Source organism: Parus major, chromosome 3, assembly GCF_001522545.3.
Source record: "Parus major isolate Abel chromosome 3, Parus_major1.1, whole genome shotgun sequence".
In the NCBI taxonomy this organism is placed as follows: domain Eukaryota; kingdom Metazoa; phylum Chordata; class Aves; order Passeriformes; family Paridae; genus Parus; species Parus major.
Genome location: NC_031770.1, coordinates 77,115,013 through 77,133,649, shown reverse-complemented (window position 1 = coordinate 77,133,649; position 18,637 = coordinate 77,115,013). Strand labels below are relative to the sequence as shown.

At 38.0% G+C, this 18,637-nt stretch overlaps 1 protein-coding gene across 4 annotated transcripts in view; it reads right to left on the bottom strand.

The window, feature by feature from the left end:
- The window catches only part of MDN1 (midasin AAA ATPase 1), a 92,001-nt gene that overhangs the window by 2,217 nt on the left and 71,147 nt on the right, over positions 1-18,637 (bottom strand). Inside the window, exons 78-101 of one of the 4 annotated variants that reach the window (XM_033512874.1) lie at positions 18,203-18,318; positions 16,692-17,171; positions 15,916-16,142; positions 15,425-15,571; positions 15,027-15,199; positions 14,508-14,669; positions 14,240-14,377; positions 13,855-13,996; positions 13,455-13,624; positions 13,084-13,227; positions 12,313-12,442; positions 11,363-11,682; positions 9,698-9,859; positions 9,218-9,319; positions 8,868-9,069; positions 8,230-8,400; positions 6,628-6,785; positions 4,722-4,811; positions 4,238-4,353; positions 3,444-3,618; positions 2,733-2,806; positions 2,525-2,639; positions 1,856-1,919; positions 78-220 (exon numbers count right to left, since the gene is read on the bottom strand). In XM_033512874.1, the coding sequence (XP_033368765.1) occupies positions 78-220; positions 1,856-1,919; positions 2,525-2,639; positions 2,733-2,806; positions 3,444-3,618; positions 4,238-4,353; positions 4,722-4,811; positions 6,628-6,785; positions 8,230-8,400; positions 8,868-9,069; positions 9,218-9,319; positions 9,698-9,859; positions 11,363-11,682; positions 12,313-12,442; positions 13,084-13,227; positions 13,455-13,624; positions 13,855-13,996; positions 14,240-14,377; positions 14,508-14,669; positions 15,027-15,199; positions 15,425-15,571; positions 15,916-16,142; positions 16,692-17,171; positions 18,203-18,318 (3,921 nt within the window). Of the gene's footprint in view, positions 1-77; positions 221-1,855; positions 1,920-2,524; positions 2,640-2,732; positions 2,807-3,443; positions 3,619-4,237; positions 4,354-4,721; positions 4,812-6,627; positions 6,786-8,229; positions 8,401-8,867; positions 9,070-9,217; positions 9,320-9,697; positions 9,860-9,915; positions 10,905-11,362; positions 11,683-12,312; positions 12,443-13,083; positions 13,228-13,454; positions 13,630-13,854; positions 13,997-14,239; positions 14,378-14,507; positions 14,670-15,026; positions 15,200-15,424; positions 15,572-15,915; positions 16,143-16,691; positions 17,172-18,202; positions 18,319-18,637 lie in introns of those variants that run through there. The other 3 variants (XM_015621428.3, XM_033512875.1, XM_033512876.1) reach the window with 3 other exon arrangements.

Sequence of the window (18,637 nt, the reverse complement as noted above, 5' to 3'; positions counted from 1 at the left end):
CACTATAAAAGACAAGAAAAAGATTTGTATCGGTTTCTCATTCACTACAGTTGAATACTTCTCCCTTGTTCACTTACCCGGGAATTAGGGTTGTCCAACACTACGAAAATAACAAAGATATTGGCATTCCGAGCTGCTTGAACTGCTGCTGTCACCCGTTCCTTGCCTTCCAAGAAAAGGCCTCTTCCATCAGACACAATCAAAAGCAGCTGCGCTGTTTCTGAGCACAAAGAACATTTAAAATTTCACTAAGTTCAGGGTAATCTGTTTAAAAAGCAAACCCCCCTATTTTGCTGTTTGCCCTTGGGGTATAATCGAAAAAGGAGTATTCCTAAGGAAATTAACTCTTAATCAAATAGAATTCTGTGACTTAACATTATGCTGCAGTTACTAGTGAGTCAACAAAGCAAGTAATGGAGGGAAGGGGGTGTCACACAACACACAAATGACCTCCACCATATATTAGTACTATAATCAAGGATGATAGTCATGGAAAATACCAAACAGACTTGGTCATGGCCTTGTTTTTCATGCCTAGGGGTTAAATACTGGCTGAATTACAAGAGTCCAGCCACTAGCTAAAGACAGCTCCAGCTACAACAATGCAAAAGAGCTCAAATCAGTTCCTCTAGAAGCAGGTACCTATGGGTCCATCTGTGGGACTTTTCTCTGCTGTCCCCACTTTAACAGGCTTGGCTTCTATCAGAGAACATTCCTGGACAGCCCCAAAATGGGTTGTTTTTGGAAGAAGCTAAATCAGAAGATAGGCTTGGACACACAGTCTGAAGTAAACCTCCTGAAACATCAGGATAGCACCCATGTTGGGTTCCTCAGCACCAACCATTTCTAGAGACATGTTAGTTGACCCAAGTTGCTCCTAGAGTCAGATACATCCCTCTAGAGGTACATTCTAAGTTATGTACCTGTCCTCCTTTAATTACACATACAATCACAGTAATTACAGTCAGGAATGCAAGTCCTAATTGTTACAAAGGGATGCAGAGCACCTTTCTGCAGACAGGCCCCAAATGTGACAGGGCTTTGTCTTTTTACAGAAAGAGGTGATGAATCCTACAGCCTTTTGTCTTGCCACTTCCCTAATCCTAAGGAGCTGATTACTGCTGCATCCCTGCCTAGTTTAACAGAATGGGATGCTGCTCCTCCTCAGAATAATGTGACATCCTGGTGGCAAAGCAGCTGTGGATTATAAATCCCAGACTGTCCAGTTCTTGGAGTACTTCAACAACAAGACAGTAAATTTTTAGATTTTTTTTTTTTTAATAAAAAACATAGGTGCCACCATGACAAGCTTTTAACTATCAGAGAGATCTTTTAGACTTAACTATGGGGCAGACACAAGGCAAGCAATCTTCCAGCTTTTCTTGGAAATTCAAGCAGCTCGTGACCTAAAGTTGCAGTACAGTGAAAGGCAGGTAGGAGGCAAATTCCCTCCCCAGAGCAGCATGCTTCTGGATACCTAGAGAACTCAAGCTCTCAAGAAGGAGCAGAAATATCTAGAGAGTCAGGGACTTTAGGAAACTGGACAATGCTCTAAGCTGGCACTGTCTAGGCCTTAACACAGTCTGCAAGTGGGAGGTAAAGGGAGACAGGTAAGGCACGCCTTTTTAAAAAGTCTTACACAAAATTTTAGTGAGCTGTTGACAAATATGAAGTAGGTGTCATTTGGGTTTTGAGCTAAATTTCGACCAAACATTGATTTTAACAAAGCAAAACCCAAAGCCCTAATGCAAGTGATGCTTCAGTCCTAGGAGTCTTCCTGGCATGATCCTACTTTGGAATTGCAGAGAGCATTCTGCTGCCATGGCAACAAGCACAGTAACACAAAAACACTCACCCGGATTAATATTTTGAGACAACTGCTGTGCTGCAGCAAACATATTTGCTGATGATTCTAGAAACTGCAGAGGAAATAAAAATTAAAACATTTCTAAAGAACACCTTTTTCTGTTTTAAATGCTTAGACAGTCTGACCACCCAACACAGATACAGTTCTTGGCATTTTCCTGTATTAACTCTTGCTTTAAATTTATTAAGTACTTTTGAACTAAAGAATCTTCAGAGAGCCTTCAAACAGAATTTATTTTTTCTCAATGCTAGCAAAGCTATCAACACAGCACACTGCTAATGAGATTAATGGCATCATTGAAAATATACATCCTATTTCTACATTGAACTTCTTTGGTTTCAGCTTGAAACAGAATTATCTAGTCTCATACTCCCCATAAAAATTAAGAACATCATCAGGACACAAAATACTTTTTAAGACCTAATACAGAGAAAAGTGAATGCTTAAAAGTGGTATACATCAGAACTAAAAGTGAGAAACCATTCTTCCTATTAACAAATTATGGCCATTTTTTTTCTTTGTTATCTAACCTGCTATCAGACTCTCAAATACAAAAAAAAACTATTTAGTGTTACAAAAGTCATCATGAAACCATGAAGCTGCTGACATCTTGGAAAAGACTGGTAAACCTGTTGCCCTAGAGGCATTCCTGTGTACCTGGGCTATTTTTGTTTTCTTCTGCTGAAACTTGCAAAGACGCAATATCCGTGTCCCTGACTGGTCACTGAACTGCTCATGGAATGGGTGCAGCAGCTGAACAGTCTCTCCAAAGCTTCAGAAAAGAAGAGAAAATTACAGCATGAAAACAGCATTTACATTCTGCTCTGAAGTACTGAAGGAAAGTCAAGATTTCAAATAAACTCACCTACACACAGCAATTTGTCCCACTTCTAGAAGAGTCAGAGCATTTCCAATAACTGCCAGGGATTCATATGCAAGCTATGAAATAAAAAAAGTTGCATCAAAAATAGCACAATGTTTTACTCAAAGCCCAGTATTAAATATGAAGAATGCTACTGAAATTATTTTTCATCCTCTAGAAAGATAATTGAAGAGATTGCCTATCTTTTTTTTTTGCCTGTCTTATGTAAGACAGTCAGTACAATAAAAATACACTAGTTTTGTTTGAGGGCTTTGGCTGATTGATTTAGAGAAACCAGTACAGGTAGGCTAATGAAATAAGTAAGTAACTGTTCAGAAGGAAACACACCCATTTTAATTAATAAAAACTCTACAAATGGGCTATGATGAATGGATAATTAGTGCGCCAGTGAACTGCCAGATAAGGAAGCTTCAGCCTTTTGTACGCCACAAAGAGTAATTATACAGGGGATATGTACACCTTTAAAAAACTTAGCTCATCCTTTCAGCTAGTTTTCACTGATATTTTGTTAATAGATCTTTAGACATGAAGTTACAGGAGCTCAAGTGCATGGACTAGGTGCATTCAAAGCTAGGTGCTTTGAAATTATCAGACTTTCCAGCAGGCACCAGCCCGGCATGACACAAGTCAGTAACTCCCATACACATTAATGACAGGTGGTTTCACCATACTTCTCCCAAGGTTTTATTTTACCTGTTTGGAGTGATTGTCAATCATACTAGAGGAATCATCAATAGCTAGGCAAATCTGGTACTGTCGTTTACTGGGCTTGGTCCTTCGCAGCCAGATCTTGTCTTTTCGGAACTGACTGGCAATGTATGGGATCACTTTGCGCATGTTCAGTCTCTTCCCTGTTCTGTAGTCTCCTCTGAAAGTTGAGAAAAAAGACATAGTGACAGGGGTTATCAGCAAATATCTCATTATGGAAATCCATGGCCTATGCAGTATATCCACCAAATATTTATTTTTTTTAATACAACAAATCCAGTATTAGTAGTTTTAATACTGATATTTAGTTATAGATAAAAAAATCCCCCACATTTTTAATGTAAGATGGATATTCAGTGTTTTTAGAACAGGTTTATATCTAGGTAACTCAAATGGAAGGCAAACCTTGAATTTATATTCCACCAGTTTAAAACAAGTCTCTATCTCTTTAAAAAAATAATAATTTAATGTTACAAACAGCGTAAAACATTTTGGCATTTAACATAATCTTTGACTTCAAATGGTGAAGTTGATTGATCACCTGTTGCACAGGAGAAGAAAAAAGCAGGAGGCAATATCCTCAGGATGGTTGCCTACTACTATATCATGTTTGCATTTCATAAAGTAACCTAATGTTCCCATACAAGGAAATTGAAGGCATTTGCAATCAGGAAAAATTACTGTAATGCAAGAACAACATAAAGCTGCAGTTTTACAGATATTGAAGTGCCCCAAACCCTTGAGTTTAAAGAAAATCAAAAGCCTCAGACCCAACTTACTTCAACTTGGCAGCCTGAGTGGGTTCTAGTATGAGTCGCAGCTGTTCACAAAGCTGCTGTGATAGAGGAGCTGTCAGGACTAAATACTTCTGCCACAGCTGTGCTGCTTCCTTCTCCTACAACATCACACAAAGAAATTAAAGTGAATTATGAAAAAACAAAACAAGATGGGGAGCACTGTCTGAAGAAAGAAACCAGACCTCAGCATATTAAGGGGAAGGCAGCTAAAAGTGTGAGTGTCTCATATGACAATCTGCATTCACATTCAAAACAAGATCTGGAACAGCATCCTCCTTCAAGAATAATGCAGTATGTTTTTCAAAATAAGTTAAATGTAACAACAAAAATGGTATCTCTATCATGTGATTTTGAGTATTTCGATTCCAGCCTGCTTGGATTCCTCAATGTTTTAGCAGTAAAAGAAGATGAAATAATGCAATGAAGGATTCTTATGACAGTTTTATATTCAAATGAGATCACAAACCTCCTCTGGAGTTCCAGGCTGTTGTGTCTGCCAAGCTTCCAACTGCCTTTCAAGTTCCTTTCTTAGCTCTTCAGGATCTCTAATGATGTGCTAGAAGTGGAGGAAGGAGTTTTGAGACAGAAAAATAAATTTAACATCTGGTGATCCCCAAAGTATAGCAAACTATAAAAAAAAGTATAAATTAATTGGTCTCATTCTTATAAACAAAAAAATACCCAAATACCTAAATGAAGATTCTAAATCTCCATGTTTTTTAACAGCTTCCATGTACGTGAAGGATAAATACCTCCCCCCAGATATCTTCATATGTTATATAATCAATACAGAAACAAAGCTAGGAACATCTATGATACTGACACTGAATATAATACAGAATTTCAAGATAAAACAATGAAATTATCTTTGAAATGACAAACATCAGATTTATCGACAATATAACGGACACCCAACTACTGAACACTACACCGAACTGGTATCTTTGAAAACATAGTGTACTTCACTTAATTATATTTTTTTACAAGTTGGATTCAAACCACTTGAAGACTGAATGACACCATCCTCCTTACTTGGCACCAAATATTATTTGATAAGCCATTTTGTTAAAGGACACCCAAGCTTTATGATTTTTCTTTTACTTTCACTGCGCTTTCAGTGACAGCCTCTGTCCCTGACTTACAAACCCTCAGTTTGGCTAAAGACCAACACATGGTCTACATAACCTGCAGGCTTAAAGACTAAGTAAAGTAAGCCCATAACTCCAAATTCAATAGTCCCAGTAACTTCTCATTCCTCAAGAAGCAGCAGCTGTCCCACTGGTCACCTACTGCATGTTTAAGGAAGACAGAAAGAACATACACAGAGAGGATTTCTCCCTTTTGCTGAAAGGTGAGAAACTGCACTTTTCCCCCAGCTGCCTCTTTTCCTTTCCCTTTAAATGGTGCTGCAAGAGCTCCCTCTCCTGTTTCACATTTGGCATCCCCGTTGGAAAAAACCTACAGAGCCCAAAGCCACAATTACTCTGCCAACAGAACACTAGCATTCAGCAGCCTTTTTCCAAAAAGCTGCAACACTTGGCATTAAGATGGATATACCCAGTGTAGCTGGGACACAATCCTGTCTGTGTTATGTGTAGGAACAGTAAAATAGCACCCTCCAAGTGTGTACTTAGGACACCATACTGTAAGAATGAAATGTCAACCCTTCTAAGAAAAACCAGACACTGAAAATATTTTTACTTTATCAACTGGTTATCCATCACCATATGGCTTCTATGCCATAGGTCTTTATGATAAAAGGTGTTTTTTCCCATAAGTTTGCACTGGAAAACCACAAGTGTTACATGAAGCTCTAGGATTTTCTAGGCCATGGTGTTTTTTGAATTGAGACACTCATAAAACTCAAAAAGGTTCAACAATACCTGCAACCATCTTTTATAAAGAAGTAATATATTTTAATGGATTAAGTAAGGTGGATTCTTTGTCCACAATGGTGTTTTAAAGTCACTGATGCCTCGTTCTCTCATCACTCTGTATGTACCCTTTTGTTATCTTCAGGCCACACACCCTTGCCCATTGCTTTCCACTTTACCCAAGCATTTTATCTGCAGGTTGATCCAAGTAGAACAGTACTTTACAGTTAGAAAAACAAAAGCTTTTTAAAACATTATGTGAGAATGCATCCATGGTAAGGATGGGTAGAACTAGTCATTTTAAAGGCATCTTTCAGCTGCATATACAGCAGTGTACGTGTATTACTTTTCATTCTGATATTAAACAATAGCAAGGTACAGAGTTGGCTAAAAAAAAAAATCTAGTCTTTTGCATTCACAGAGTTTCATTAACACAGGTCAAGTAAAACCATCTGTTTCTCCTGCTGTAGCTGAAAGAGGACAGACTGGGTATCCTACCTGGGGAATGTCCATCAGAAACTGGTGGGCTGTGTGTATGGTTGAGTCCTTGCTTCTCTCTGGCTTCTCTTCAGTCACCTTTAGTAGTTTTTCTGGTGCAGATTCATTGACATCCTCTGAGTCAAAAGTCTGGAGCTCTGGCTCCACATCACCTGGTCCTACAACCACAGAACTGATTACTGACTTCATGGATCACATATAATACAAGAACCAATATTGTATCTTGACTTTTACAGAGCATACCATAGGCTTTGGAGAGCAGCTGGCATTTTCTTTTAAAAAAGTGCCAAATTTTAAGACATTGAATTCTAGGAATGGGATGAATACATCTTGCAACTCACTGGAACAGATAACTATGCATTTCCTAATGCAAATTGTTTTTCTGTCCTCTAACCTTCTTGCCAAACAAACAAAGTAATAGTTAACAGATCTTTAGCACCTGTCAATTCCACTGGTGAAGTACTTTTATTGATTCTCATAGCCTCTATGACAGAATTATAGGAGGTACAAAGTCATTTGAAAAGTCAGAAAATCATCATTAAAAAATGTCAATCTTTGCTTATGCTTTACTCTCTAAGTTTTTAACAGAAAAGTTCTCTATAAATCAAAAATAAATTTAAAAATAAAGGAACAGACTTAGAGAGTTTGTTTTATTACTGTTTCTACTGTACTATGCTGTTTAATAGCTTATTTCTTAAGAATTATTCTAAAAGAGAAAAAGTATGACATTGTAGGAGATGTTTCAAGGACTCTAGTTTTAGAACATAAAATAAGAGAATCATGTGGAAAAACAAGTAGACTGATTAAATGCACACCAGTGCCATAGTCTAGTGATTTAAGTGATTAAAGCTCAAGGGAGTGGAAAGCAAGAATCTGGGCTTGTAAAACTCGGCTCTCCTCTCCAGCCATACTTTGTGTTGTTCAAGAAAACTGTTCAAAATTCCAAACTAAGGCGTCATTTACTTGATAATTCATCAAAATTACAATTTCTGTTGCAATTGGCAAGAGATATTTTTATCTTGCTAATTTTGTGGCAGTGGAGGGCTCTGTGGCTGACAAGTCAGACTTATCTTCTCTATCAACTACTTCTGTTAACTGCTCTGTTTTTTTCCCACATAAGAAAGAAGGCAGTGAGTTTGGTGCTGCCTCCAGATGTTGTTCAGACCAGATCCTCTACTTCTTGCTGGTTTGTTTCTTTGGGTTTTTATGCCAGAAGTTAGTTATACTTAAAACACTAGAGTTATGTGGTGCTGATGGTGGAATGCTGGAATGCATTGTTAAATGCCAGTTAATTAAGTGAATTGGCACTGTGTTGAACAGCAGGGAAGTGTTTGCTTTTTATTTCTTCAAAGTGGTGGATAAAGATTAGAGACCATTAACTTGAAAGAAAGCAGCAAACCCCTCTGTTACTCAATCAATTTAGCAAAGGCTAATGCTGGTTACTAGGCAGAAGCAAGAATACTGCTGCAGAGGAATCAATTTAGAGCAGGCATTTAATTTAGCCTTATGAAACATATCTGCCACATGCAAATCTGAATACCTACACATACATCTAAAAATCCATATCAGCATGCATTTAGAATGCTTATCAAGTTAATGTACCAGGAGGTTTAGTGGCAGTAGACTTCTTTTTCTCTGGCTTCAGCTCTTCAGTGTCTACTGCTCTGAGATCCTCGTCCTGCATTTCTGTTTCCATTGCTACATCTTCACAGTCTCCTTCTTCCTTTTCTTCAGGAGGTATAATAGGTTTCTCTTGCTCCTTGCTAGCTACATCTGCACAAACACAACAATACTTGTCAAGAGGAAAGTGGAAGGAGAAGTAGTCAAGTTATAAAAAATATTGCATTCTAAGGCCACTTCGTATCAGTTACAGTGAACTTAGAAGGGATCTGAGGCTCAAACCCCTGTTCTAGCTTTCACTCTTCTGTGCTGTGTCACGTCAGTAAACTATTGCCTTGATTAGCTGAAGTAAGATTTGAAGAAAATATTGTAAGGATATTTATTATAAAATCCATTTTTGTAAGTCAAATCAGTATTTTCAAAAGTGTTATTTGAAGTATTAGTTTGAATCTGAGTGCCAAGGAGTACTTCCTGTAGTGAAATGGTGCTGCATCTTTAATCAAAGCAAGGATTGTTAAATGTAACTTTAAAAAGCGAACAGAAAAAACTACAGCAAATACAAGTGTGTCAGGATTTGGTTCTGCAGTGACAACTCTTTACACACAGAAATACCACTGTACCATATGTCTGTGCATCATAGTGTTCAGAGCCTTGTTTAATATGTTCAAATGCATCAGCCTCCTCTACGCTTTGTTTAGGCTGAGTTGTATCCTGCTTTGCTTCACTGCTGGATTCCATGGTTCTCAATCGCTTGTGGACGCGTTCGTTGTGATCTCCCATTGAGCGCTCGTTGTCTGCCTGGCCAGGTTTCCTCTTGAAACTCTGAAAAGGAACAAATTAACACCCTGAACTTCAAGAGAGGGGTAACCTACCACTAATAAGAACAATGTTCTAACAAGGAGAAACTGAGTCCTGCCTATTTGCTTAATATTAAGACATTTAAACAAAAACTTAAAAGAATGAGATGAACCTGTGTATTTTTTCTGCTTTGCTTCTCAGAAGCCATCCGGGCCATGCATGTGGATTCATGGCCTTCTGACTGGTTTGCACTTGAAGCTCCAGTTCCACTTTCCTGAAAGGAAAAAAAAAAAATTAATTTCAAGTGTAAGCAAAAATAGCAACTACTGTAAACAAACTCCAGACATTAAACTGCAATGCTTTGCTACATTTTGCTCTGAATGATCAATGGCTCACAACTGCAAGTAAAAATCTTATGGAGAGCAGACAAGGCACTTCTACAGTTCAACAATTACCCTAAACTTACCTTTATAGCAGTGAAAATGCAGGGTATCTACATGGTCTTTAAGTTATTTTTAGTAAATTTATAACTGGCATAAATTAAGGTCTTATACACAGCTCTTAAAAACTATCGCAGCAGTTCCCTGTTTTCAACTTGAAAACATATTCACAAATTTAGCATTTTTAACTCAGACACTTCCACATAATTTACCTCTCTAGACTCATCTTTTTCTGAAGCCTCTCCAGCCAGCTCAACAGCACTGTCACTCTGCAGATTTTCTTGCCCAGTCTGCCCTTGTGTTTCATGCTCCATTCTTTCCTCAGCCTCAGGGATCTGTTCATCCGTCTCTGAATTATCTTTATCCTCCTCTTCCTGAAATAACACCAGATTATTTTAACATTCTAAAAAACATTGAGAACTGTGTGTTACTGAAAGGCACTTAAAGACAAATACAGTTACTAGACACAGGATGGGTTAACAAAGGGAAAAGCCTATTTAACTGGATACCCCATCTATGATAAGGTCACCAGCCTAGCAGATGAAGAGAAGGCAGTGTATGTAGTTTTCCTGGATTTTCAGTAAAGCTCTTGATAGTGTCCCTCACACCATCTTTTTGGCCAATTTGTCCAGCTGTGAGATGAGTGGATTCACACACAGTGTGCTGGGTGGATTCCACGGCTCAAATAGTTGTAGTGAAAGGGGCTTCATCTGGTGACAGTCACCAGTGCTGTTCCTCGGGGTTCATCTCCAAGACTAGATCTGTTTAGTGTATTTATCAATGATCTAGATGCAGGAGTTGAATGCTCCATTACCAAGTTTGCTGATACAAACTGAGAGGTGCTGTTGGCTCTCTTGAAGGACAAAAGCCTCTTGCAAAGGAATTTGGGCAGACTGGGGTGCTGGACTATGATTAAGGGGACGATATTTAACAGGTTTATTAACAGGTCCAAATGCTGGATCCTGCACCCAGGACAGAGTAACACTGGGCTCAAGTACAGACTGGGGGAAGAGTGGTTGGTTGGAGAGCAGCTCTGCAAAGGGATCTGAGGATGCTGGCCCACAGCAGGCTCAGCGAGAGTGAGCGCTGAGCCCTGGCAGCCCAGAGGGCAATTTCCATCCTGGGCTGCATCAAACACTGCAACACAAAAGTGGTGGTGAATGCACTGTATTCAGCATTGGTGCCACCTCACCTGAGTGCTGTGTGCACATCTGGGCCCCACAAGTTAAAAAGGGTGTGAAGGTCCTGAAATGCATCCAGAGGAGGGCAACAAAGGTGGTGCAAGGCTGGAAGCAATGTCATATAAAAAGCAGCTAAGGATTTTGAGCTTGTCTAGCTTGGAGAGAAGGGTGGCCGCACTGCTCTCTACAACTTCCTGAGGAAGTGACATAGAGATCCTGATCTCTTCTCCCTGGTACCCTATGATAGAATGCATGGGAATGGTCATTAGGACTTCAGTATCACTTCTTTACTAAGAAGATGGTCAAACACTAGAACAGGCTTCCGAGAGAGGTGATCAAAGTCCCTGAACCATCAGTGTTTAAAAGGCATTTGGTCAATGTGCTGAATAGTATACTTAAATTTTTGGTCAGCCTTGAAGTGGTCTGGCAGTTGGACTAGATGATCACTGTAGGTACCTTCCAACTGAAATAGTCTGTTCCATTCTAACACAAGGCTGAGGAGGCAGCAGGAACACAGACAGCAGAAAAACATTTTTAAGAAGCACAGTTCTTGTTATCTTGATGAAGACTCTCACTAACATTGTATCTATTCAATGTCAAATTTGTTTCAGAGTACACAGAGCACATCCATTTCTTAAATCTTGTAAAAGGAAATTTAAAAAAAAAAAAATCACACTTTTATTTATTACTCTGTACCTGAGGTTGAAGGCCCTGGTCTTCATTAGGGATTCCCTTATCTTCAGCAGATTCATTTTTTTTATCATCAGGTGGTTGTGACTCTTCCTCTTCTTCTTCTGCATCCTCAGTGTTCCCTGGCTTTTCTTCTTGATCATGAGCATCTTTGTCTCCTTCATCTTCCTTCTCCTCTTTGTCTTCAGAAATGCCTTCTTCAGCTGCTTTTGCATCTTGCTCATCTTTTTCTGTCTCACCAGTATTTTCTTCATTCTGTTCTTCCGTCTTCTCTGCTTCATTGAAATCCACAGGTTTCTCATCTCTTTCAAAATCATTCTCTTCTTCTGGATTAAAAAAAAAAAAAAATTAAAAAAAAATCAGAAAGGTATATAAAACTTTCAGTGAAGCACAAAGACAATGAATATTACTGTTATTTGGAATAAAACTGCCCAGCCTATCAAAACCCCATAAAATACCGAGTTCTATTCACAGAATCTGTATTTTCTGTAGCCAGATAATTCCTATAAGTCACAACTGACTTCTAGATAGCAGAAAAGCAGGATGAATTCCTATTAATTTCCTTTAACCTAATATTTCTGAGGGTCAATTGACTTTTAAGAGTACAAATATTTGAAAGTATAATAGAAAAAGCATGAAACCACAAAAACAACTGGACAATTAAATAAGGAGATTCCAGCATAAGTTAGGCTGTATCACTTGGATAATATGAGAAAGCACGCTCCACAGTATGCATGAAAGGCAAGTAAAGGAAAATGTTATAATGCTGACTTGTCTGGCCTGCATTTGGTATGCTGGTATTTAGATGCAGAAATTAATTTGCAGCTTCTTGGTGGTTATACAGAATGCTTCCACCACCTCTCCTTTCTATAGACAAAAAGGGCTTGTGATCTGATTGTCCCCGCCACTTGCATGTGGCTTTTCATCTAGGAATCTGTAGAGGTTTTCAGTTGTACCTTCATCCTCATCATCACTCTTTTCATTACTCTCCAGATTCAAGTCATCAGGAAGGTCCAAAGGTTCAACTTCAGGCTCCTTTTCTTGCTGGCCATGATAAGGATCTACTTCATTCTCATCATACTCACGCTGTCAGCAAGAGAATGGGGAAAAAATAACAGGCATGGAGTATGTGGAAGGATAGGCAAAAATAAGAAACAAGATAGTACTGTGTTCTCTAGGACAAAAATACTGTACACAATATTACATTCTGACCAATTAAAAGTGGATTTCCAGTGGTACACTGGAATGGATGAAGAGCAGAAAGATTAATTTCAGCAAATGCATTTATATAAATTGGTGGTACTTAAAACAAGCATGCTTTATGCTCAAAAGCCAGTTTTCCTAGCTGAAACATTCTACACAGAACATGCACTCTTGGAGATGCTAAATGTAGTCTTGCATACAAAGGTGTTTCTGTTTCTAAATACAACAGAATTAGAGTTTTAAAGTTTTGTCCATCAAACATCAATTCCGTTTAAAGCATGTTTTGGGAGCCATTACAAGTTCAAGATACTGCAAAATAATCCTTTCTGGAATATGAATCAGAAAATGAAGTGTATTGTAATGGATACAGTACGGTTTACTTTTAAGCTCTGAAATGAACTGACTTTTTTCAGGGTGTTTACACTATTAAAAAAAAGCATTTCAAATTCTCAGAAACACATGGTATTAGAAACAGGATGTGGTTTAACAGCAACATAATTCCATGTAGTCCAAATAATTTTTACCTCATCAATTTGTTCATGGATTTTCTCTGTATTTCCACAGTCCTCTTCCTCTTGCTCTTTTTCCTTATTCTTGGGAGGCTGTTTTTTATTATCTTTGTTTCCTGTCCCCAGATTGTCATCTTTTGCAACGAGCTCTGAATCCTCCTATTAATAAATCCAAAAGAAACTCAATTATGTTACTTGCTTTTCAAAGTCTCAGTGACATCATGTGCTACAGAAGAAAAAAGACAAAACTCAACAGAACTTATTCCCTGAAATTATCCCTTTCTAAGGCAAAGAGCTGTGAGAGGCAATTCCCATTCTAGGTCACATTAAGTTAGCAGAGTTCAATTCCATTGATGCTTTTTTCCCCCCACCCCATTCCTTCTTACCTCATCCATTCCTGGTCCAGTTTCTTCTGTTTTACTACTAGTATCTTCATCATCATCATCATCATCTTCATCCCCCCAGAGCCTTTCATCTAGTTTATCATCGGCTTCAGCATTATCAAGATTGCCCATCTGCTTATCCAGTTCCTCCTCTTCATCTGAATTTTCCTCATCTTCTGTGTACAGTTCAGAATGTGTTTCAGTACAGAAGAGAGAAAGCAAATGTTTTTGTTAACTTTAGAAGCAAATAAGCAATCATACTTTGAACCTTAATTTCATCACCCCTTTCAATTAATTGATATATGCTGAAAAAGACACACGTGTACATGTTGTAGAAAAGCATCAACCATTACTGGATTGATCTATAACTTTTAATAAGTTCGCCATGGTGGAAGAACCAAACCTTTTTTCTCCATTTCTCCATCATGCATCTTTCCTTCAAAGTCTTCAGACATTTCAATTGCATTGTCTTCTCCTTCAATGTCTGGTTTAGAATCTTGATCCTCTTTCTCCTTCTCTTCACCTTTTCGAAAACTGTCTTCTATCTAAAGCATTGGTAAAGACAAAAATTACAATGGAACTTGCCTATAAATTAAAAGCTTAAGTATCACAACAATATCACAATAATATGTATAAGCTGATAGGCAACATAGTAACTGATAAAAGCCAACATAAATAGGACACTGAAGGTAACTTGGCGTTTTTTTTACCCAAGACATCCACATCATGGATTTCAACAGCTTTTTCAGATTCACTTCAATTAAACAAGATCAACCCCCAACACTTGCCTGATCTTCACTTTCTATTTTGTCGCTCACATCCTTCTTGCCTTCCCCTTCTCCAATACCACCATCCTCATAGTCATGGAACTCTGTTGCTCCCTCTCCTGCTTCATCTTCAAGTAATTCTTTTGGCAGACAAAACCCCTGCAAAGGCAAACAGAAATTCAAAATCTTCCTCAGTAGTCAGGACATTTTTCATCTTAGTTTCTACTCAAGACTTTTACACATTAAATATATGTTTGCCATGCATCCACAGTTACCTCTAATAACTTACCTTTAGAGCAAGCTCTGTAAAAATGCTGGTTAGAACAGAAAGCAGTTTTCCAGTACTCCTATGAGATGCCAGTGAAACGGTGAGGTAGAACAGGATGAGGTCTGAATACTTGCAGAGCATGGGCTTTAGACGCACCAGCAAATAGCAGGACTGGTTGAAGAACTACAGGTAAAAAAACAGCTGCCAGTCATTATTTGTACTTACTGACAGGCACCTCAAAGAGGTGACTGAAAGTGCAAAAATACCAGTAGTGAGCTTAAGTACAAGTTTAAGTACAATTTCTAATGTATCTAGAGGTTTTTCTATATTTTTCACAAAAACTTTGTCTTCTTACTACAGCAATATCTGGCTTTTGCATTACAGAAGATTACCTTTATTTGTCCAGTTTCTCAAATGCCTCTAGTTCTAAGGCACTTGGCTAGAAGAAGCAGCAATGCACGTTTAACCACCAAAGCAGTTCACAATTCCAAATCTCTCGAGACTCCTAAGCCAAAAAACTCATGAAAAGAAAAATGTTACCTTATGTTTATATGAAGTGCAGTCTTCCCTGTAAGATTTCAGGATCTCCAGGAGTTCTGAAACACCTAAAATTGCCTTCTGCACATGTAAAGACTCCAAATCAGCAGACAGATCTTCATACAAAAGTTTAGTTATATGTCCGGCTTTAATCACATCAAGTAAGGCTGCATCCTCTTTGTGTGAAAGACATTTAAAGAATGGAGATCAAGTCAGACACTCTAAAAATGTTATAGCAAGCAACCTAGAAATATCTACCCTATCTGTTTAAATAGACAATTTCTAATAAAATTGCAATTTCCTTATGTATTGGTACCTCTGACACACACTATTTAAGAAATTTTAAGGTTTGCATGGTTTAAACTCTTCTGCTCCCCACTCAAGTATAATGATAAACTTACCATTTTCCTCTGAAGATTTTTCCTCCTCTTTTCCACCTTCCTGTTTTCTCTCTACCAAACACTGAACAGCATACAGAACAGCACGGATAACGGCTTCCACTTTTGTTGAGAATTGTTCCACAAACTCTTCATCCGACTGTTGATTTCCTTTTGAACCATAACACAGGCAGTTTTTACATGGAAACACATCAGATTACAAGTTCTTATGTTTCCTTCATGCAAGGACAATGACAGCACTATGCAACTTTTACTACACACTTCTACCAAAATCTCCTTGCTAATCATTACCTACAACTATGGTGAAGGATCCATCATTTATGGAGATGGTAGTAAAAAAAATTATACTGCACAAATAAAGTCTGGACTACATTTTGCAAGTTTTAATTTAATGAAGTTTTTGGATATCAGAAGGAACACTGGGCCACCTTCAGCAATAACCAAACGAATAAATTCTTGTGTCTTTACCAACATTACAAATAAGGTATCCTTACCTGTGCAATCTGACACAGAAGCAAGAAGCTGTGTTCTCCAGACTGTGAAGTCTGAGGATGTGTTACTGATGACTTCTTGTATATACTTTAGGCTCTTGATTAGGGCCATCTGATTTGCAGCTTCGCTGTCTTGCCCATTTGGAAGGAACAGGGACTCTATGCTTTGTAACTGGGCTGAGACTTCCAGCAAACAGCTCACAGCTGATGTGCAAACTTCAAAGTCTCTCCTGCAACAGAAATACCATAATACTGAAAGGAGAACAAACAGTCCAATTTAAGATTAAATCTTTTCTTGGACATGGATAAGGGAGAGGCAGCATATAGTAATCCTGAAATTATTAATTATTATTTATATTTTGTTAATTATTTATTAAATATTTGACAACAGGCTTCTATTTACTGTACACTTATAATCACTGAAGCAGAGAGAAAATCAGAAGATTGTTACTAGATAGGCTAAAAATGTCTTTTAAAATGAAAATTTCTTCATTCAATTTATATCTGAAATTCACCTCAGCTAAGGAGCTATGGAGATAAAATCCTGAGAGATCAAAGATAAAGTGGAAAGCTGAGATGGAAATTATTTTATCTTGTCAGGGGAGTGGGAGAACACATGCATTTCTTTAAAGAGGTATTGCATTTTGCAAAAAAAATGAACAGAAAATGTTTGAAGAGTATTTGAGCCCACTTTTCAATATAAGCATAGGTAAAAATTTTCAAAATTACTTCACACATATTATGTGAACATAAAAGAGATGTTCACGTGTAGAACTCACCAGGAATGAAAGGAGGTTTCCCGTGACTGCTGTCTTACTCTGTCCACTTCTGCTTTCACGGCCTTCACATCTGCCGTCATTGCAGTCAATTGTGTAGATACCTGCACCCACAACTGATCCTTATTTCGCATCCTGCATCCAGGAGGCAATTGCTCAATTGTTACTGGAGACAGGTGTTTTAGATCTGAGGGAATCAGGTCAGGTATTCTCGCAAGAACATTTCCCATTTCAGGTACTGAACTCTGAGGAATGCTGTCTTTGACATCGGTCCTTTCACTGTCATTGGGCCTGGCTGACTCTTCTTTTGGGCAGCACTGGATAAACCAAGACAGCTCCTCGAGAACCATCACACACTGCATGCAAAGCTGCTGCAGTCTGTCTGTCCAGCGTTGAATACTGTCTTGAGGAGGAAACGCTGCACTGTATTCTCTGTCAGCAGTCAACCTAGAATCTATTTCTTGTATACAACTCAGAAGGTTCCTAGTTAAGAAGAAAGAATTAGCAGTTATAATCACTAAGCTTTATGTAGTACTTAAGTACTACTTATGTAGTCCTTTTTGAAAGTTCTACCTTTAACTGAATTGATTTTTTAAAAATATCTAGATAACTTCTCCTGGAAGAACTAAATCAATAGGTTTTTTTAAAAAAAAGGTTGTTTAATTAGTGCTTTTTTTTTTTCCCTCCCTGAATTACGAAACAATACAAAGCCCTGGAAATCTGATTTGCTATGAAAGACATAGTAAGGCAGATAAATGTCCTGAAATTTTTACTGTAAAGCTGAGGAGTTTATTTAGTTGGGATTTCTGTTTATTCATTTTTTTTAAGTTTCCTGGGGTTAGAATAAATTTTGCACCAGTAATCTCCAGTCTAGAATTCCTTCTCTGTACAAAGGTACTAGCTCCTAACCTGACTCCTAAAAGTTTTATGGACTACAGAGTGCTGAGCACAAATATCCTCAACGAAGGTGGCATTGGCAATGACTGTACTCTGATGACTCGAACAATGAAATGAAAAATCACATCAAGTAAGATAGGTTCTTGTATACTTTTCCTTTTACAGTTTTGACACAACATCCAGTATGTCCTGCCTTTCTAGAATTTTTTTTTGTGAGCTGTTGATGCTTTATTTATTTTGGCTCAAAATACCCCCCAGATAATTTATTTGCCCCAGGTCAAGCCAACAACTTAAATGTAAACAAAATTAACTGAGGCCAATACGAAATGAGAGATATAACAATCTGTAAGTTTAATGGTTTAACTGTGTAATTAACTACAGGAATTATTACATACATATGCCTTACTTGTTCTACAAAATTATTTTGATTCCAAAATACCGGCTGCAGTGATAGGATAAACTTAAATCTTTTCTATCTAGGCTTGAGGGAAAGAAATACAGGGAACCAGAGGAAGAAGTTGCTATTTCCTGCTACCTTATTTTCCATCTTTCTTGAACTGCTTTGCTTACTGTCAAAACTTCTTGCCAACATATAAATGTCGGAAGATGGAAAATACCTGAGTAAGATCCACTGTTCTGTCAGTGCAGTAAGAGATCGCCTCTGTCTCACAAGCATCTGCATGAGGTGTGCAGTGAACCCTTTGCATCGTTCAATGCTACCTAGTCCAATATCCTAAACAAAACAGACAGAAAAAGTGGGAGAGGAACAGTTAGATGAGCAACCAGACATCAGCAGTCTCTGTCTCCATTTCACTGAGCAGGCTGAAACATGGTTTAATTGAACAAGTCTTAATATGCAGACTAGAGTTACAATTATTAGTTTCCCCATCTGCATATTTTCTGCATCTTCCATATATCCTGCATACAAATTTGCTTTTCAAGTAACTTCTGCAATACTCACATTGCATTTCACTCCACTGCAGCAATTCTAATCAGGAATTTAGTTCCAGTATTAAATCTACCTTATACAAATGATTAAAATCTGAAGATAT